This window comes from Oculina patagonica, unplaced genomic scaffold (genome assembly GCF_052425735.1).
Source record: "Oculina patagonica isolate OP01 unplaced genomic scaffold, crgOcupat unplaced1384, whole genome shotgun sequence".
NCBI classification, from domain to species: domain Eukaryota; kingdom Metazoa; phylum Cnidaria; class Anthozoa; order Scleractinia; family Oculinidae; genus Oculina; species Oculina patagonica.
In genome coordinates, this window is record NW_027557392.1 from 1 (window position 1) to 3,371 (window position 3,371).

The following is a 3,371-nucleotide window of genomic DNA, read 5'->3' on the forward strand; positions in this document are numbered from 1 at the left end:
ACCATGTTCTGTCTATTCTGGTTTTTAAGTCGTGAATGTAAAGAACGACTTATTGCGGTTTGCTGGAGAAATTCAATTAAATTTGTGTAAACTCCCTTGGTAACCTGGCAATTTTATATTAAGTTTAAATTAAGTTCAAAATGGCGGATGAACGTGCACAAGGGCTGGTTTCCCGAGTTGTAATGCAAACTTGTGGATGTACATCAGGAGAATACGAATATTTTTCCTTTCTGGAAGGAATTTTTCTACTGAGGCCAGTGCTCGAATCCACATTTACACACAATGCAACGGAAAGGATGGCCAAGGAAGCAAGAAACTTACACGCCGATCAATAGCTTATTTTGAAAGTCCGTGGATATGAAATTATCTTTCATTGAAATGCAATCAAATAGTTGGTAAGTAATAAATCACCCTAAATAAGGCTGTATTTTCCGCTACAAATTAGTCCCACTCAGCAAGATTAAACTGATGCGTTTCGAAACAATTAGAGATATCTACAACAACAACAATTTATTGAGGTATTTCCATAAAAATACATGGCATTACCTACTTACACTTGAGAAATTACAAGTAGTATCAGAAATAAAACAAAAATGCGATTTTATCATTTGGAAAATAAAGTTTCATGTCTAAGAGACATAGCTTGAAAAACAAAAGCAGCAGTTGATCGAAAAACAGCAGGATCAATGCTGTTACAAAGAAATAAAGATTTTGCATTAATATCAAACTCGTTAAAAATAATATATTTGGCGGTTATTTCATTAAAGAACTTTAAACGTATGTTTTCGTATAGCTTGCATGAAAATAAGAAATGCATTTCGTTTTCAATTTCATCCGAATGGCAGAAAGAACAGATTCTCAAATTAATAGGAGTCTTGGGTATTGTGTGTCTACCAGTTTCGATACGTAATTTGTGATTCCCAAGTCGAAATTTGCTAATGGCAGTTCTGTGGTGAGGATTGTTGATTGCGTCCAGAAAACTAGATTTTTTGGTATCTTTTTTAAATGAATGATAAAATTGTAATTTTCTGTTTGTGCTAATTAGTTTTAGTTGATGAGCTATTAACGCTTTGCTAATGTTTTGCTTAATGTAAGAAGTAAAGAGTTTTCCGTTGTTTTCATTTAATATTAAAGAGCTCGAGTTGTATTTATTGCATAACTGATTAATTTTAAGCATTAGACCTGTCTGAGTTTTATCAGCCATCTCCTTAGAAAGCTGTAGACATTGCTTAGCGATGTTATTTTCTGGTAAGCTCTGAAGATGAATCCAAAATTTTACTATGGAGGTTTCGATGGCTAATTTTAGAGGAAGCCTTCCAAGTTCATTTCTGGTTGCAACATTTGGGCATTGTTTATTCACTCCTAAGAATTGTTTGCAAAAATATATGTGTGTTTTTTCGATGTCATCTTTCTCCCAATTGTTGAAATCATCTTTATCGTAGATACCCCAAACTTCTGAGCCGTACAGTAAAATAGGGAGAAAGAGAGAATCAAAGAGTTTATTAGTGACACTAAGGGACAATTTTGAAAAATCCAAGTAACGGCGAGTAGCAAAGATTGATCTTCTTGTTTTATCTTTTAAGTTTGATTTACAGTCTCTAAAGCTTCCGTTTGCAGAAAAATTTATACCAAGATAAGTGTAATTGTTGACAATTTCAATTTTGTCATTGTTTATATGAAAATAATGCTTGTCGAGTAAAGATTTCCTGCATTTCTTTTGGAAGATGACAACTTTCGTTTTCTTTGGATTAACGGACAGCAGCCAATCGTTACAGTATTTTTCAAGAATGGAAAGTGCCTTCTGCAGACCTTTAGCTGAGTGAGAGATTAATACTGAGTCGTCTGCGTAAAGTAAACAGTTTAAATTGGAGCCGTTAGGTAGAGCGATAGATCTGTGTCTTTCGGTCGATCATTCATTTGCACATTCGTCAAGTTTTTGTATCTAGTAATATTTTATATTCGTTGTCACACTCTCGTTAACGAAGTTCGTTCCAAGTACATCTATCTGGTGACTTAAAATTAAATCAAAATTTCCTCTGGCATTCGTAGCTCATTAGGTAGCAAGCCTTATGTGAATGATAAATTTGCTCTGCTTTTGAAGGCAAAACTACATTTGTAAACACAGTATTATGCATCAGTCCCTTACAATTATTTTTTTTTCATACACATGGTCTGTCAAAAAAGGGACATATTAGTTCAACTGTGGTTATTGTAGTTCTCCAGGGGTGTATCATTGCACTCAGGTAATTTTTTGCTTTGTCAACATCCACTGAGTGCTATGGGGTAGACATTCAAAGAAATACTGAGAGAGTACTATTGTAAGCGGATATTAATTTAAAGCAAGATTTAGCGACTATTTAATATAGGGATTTTCCAAAAACTTCAAAAACTAGTAATATCGTGTAAACCAGCTTTTACTGGCCGGTGATGAACATATGGCTAAGATGAAAATAAATGTTCAGTAAAAGAAAAAACTACCGTATATTGACATTGAATGAACATAAATTGCATTGCCTAAAAGAACAAAGTTACCGGTATCCATTCTTCTGTTCCATTAGGGTGGGAAGGGGGTTCCGGCGAGGTACTTGAAATTTGACCAAGACAAATTTTAGCAAGTACTAAATTTAGCGATTTTCGCCCAACTCACTAAAATCGCTAAAATGTAATAGCCACTAATATAACAATAGTAACCTTAAGGTTGATTTCTGTACATTTCCTATGCCTCCTCCCCCCCCCCCCAAATAAATGCATGCAGTCATCTCAGCCGAAAAGGAACCTGGTTGCATGCCATGCTGATAATTAAAAAATTGCTTACACTTACATGGTTTGTTGTACGTGTTGTCCTACAGATTTATTTTAACAAGGCACATAGAATTTTGAATTAATTTACAGATTCGCCAAAACAATATCCTGCAATACAGCACATCACTAAACTCTGCATGGGGCTAGGCTGTCAAGAGGTGTGGGCTGGAATGAACATCCTGCAGTGACTTGTATGAAACACATGATCAGAAAAAGAATTTTATTTCAAATTTACTCTCATTTCACAAACAGTGAATACTGCTCTCTATAAATTGACTTTTAGCAGACTGTACAGCTTGAGAAATAAAATATTTGGAAGTTATTGTTATTGACTGCTGAAAACAAAAGAGTAAAAGATAAACAAGCTTTAAAGTTCAGATCCTTTAATCCAACATGGCCACCAAATCTATGCAGGATGGCTGGCAATGTATAGAGATTATTTAAAAACGAATTAATAAGGCTGATTAAAATGCATTGATGATTGTTGTGGAATGTAAAGGGGTAAAGTAAACTTTTTGGTTGCAAGTAAAGATACCAGAAAAGGAAATAAGCAGCAGTTTTCATTTGTT

At 34.4% G+C, this 3,371-nt stretch overlaps 1 protein-coding gene across 1 annotated transcript; it reads right to left on the bottom strand.

The window, feature by feature from the left end:
- Window positions 1-604: 604 nt before the first annotated feature.
- Window positions 605-2,542, bottom strand: LOC144639841 (uncharacterized). Its single transcript, XM_078499121.1, has 2 exons — window positions 2,533-2,542; window positions 605-1,842 (listed from the first exon to the last, which is right to left on the bottom strand). The coding sequence occupies exons 1-2, from the start codon at window positions 2,540-2,542 to the stop codon at window positions 605-607; spliced, it is 1,248 nt and encodes a 415-aa protein (XP_078355247.1).
- Between the last annotated feature and the right edge of the window lie 829 nt (window positions 2,543-3,371).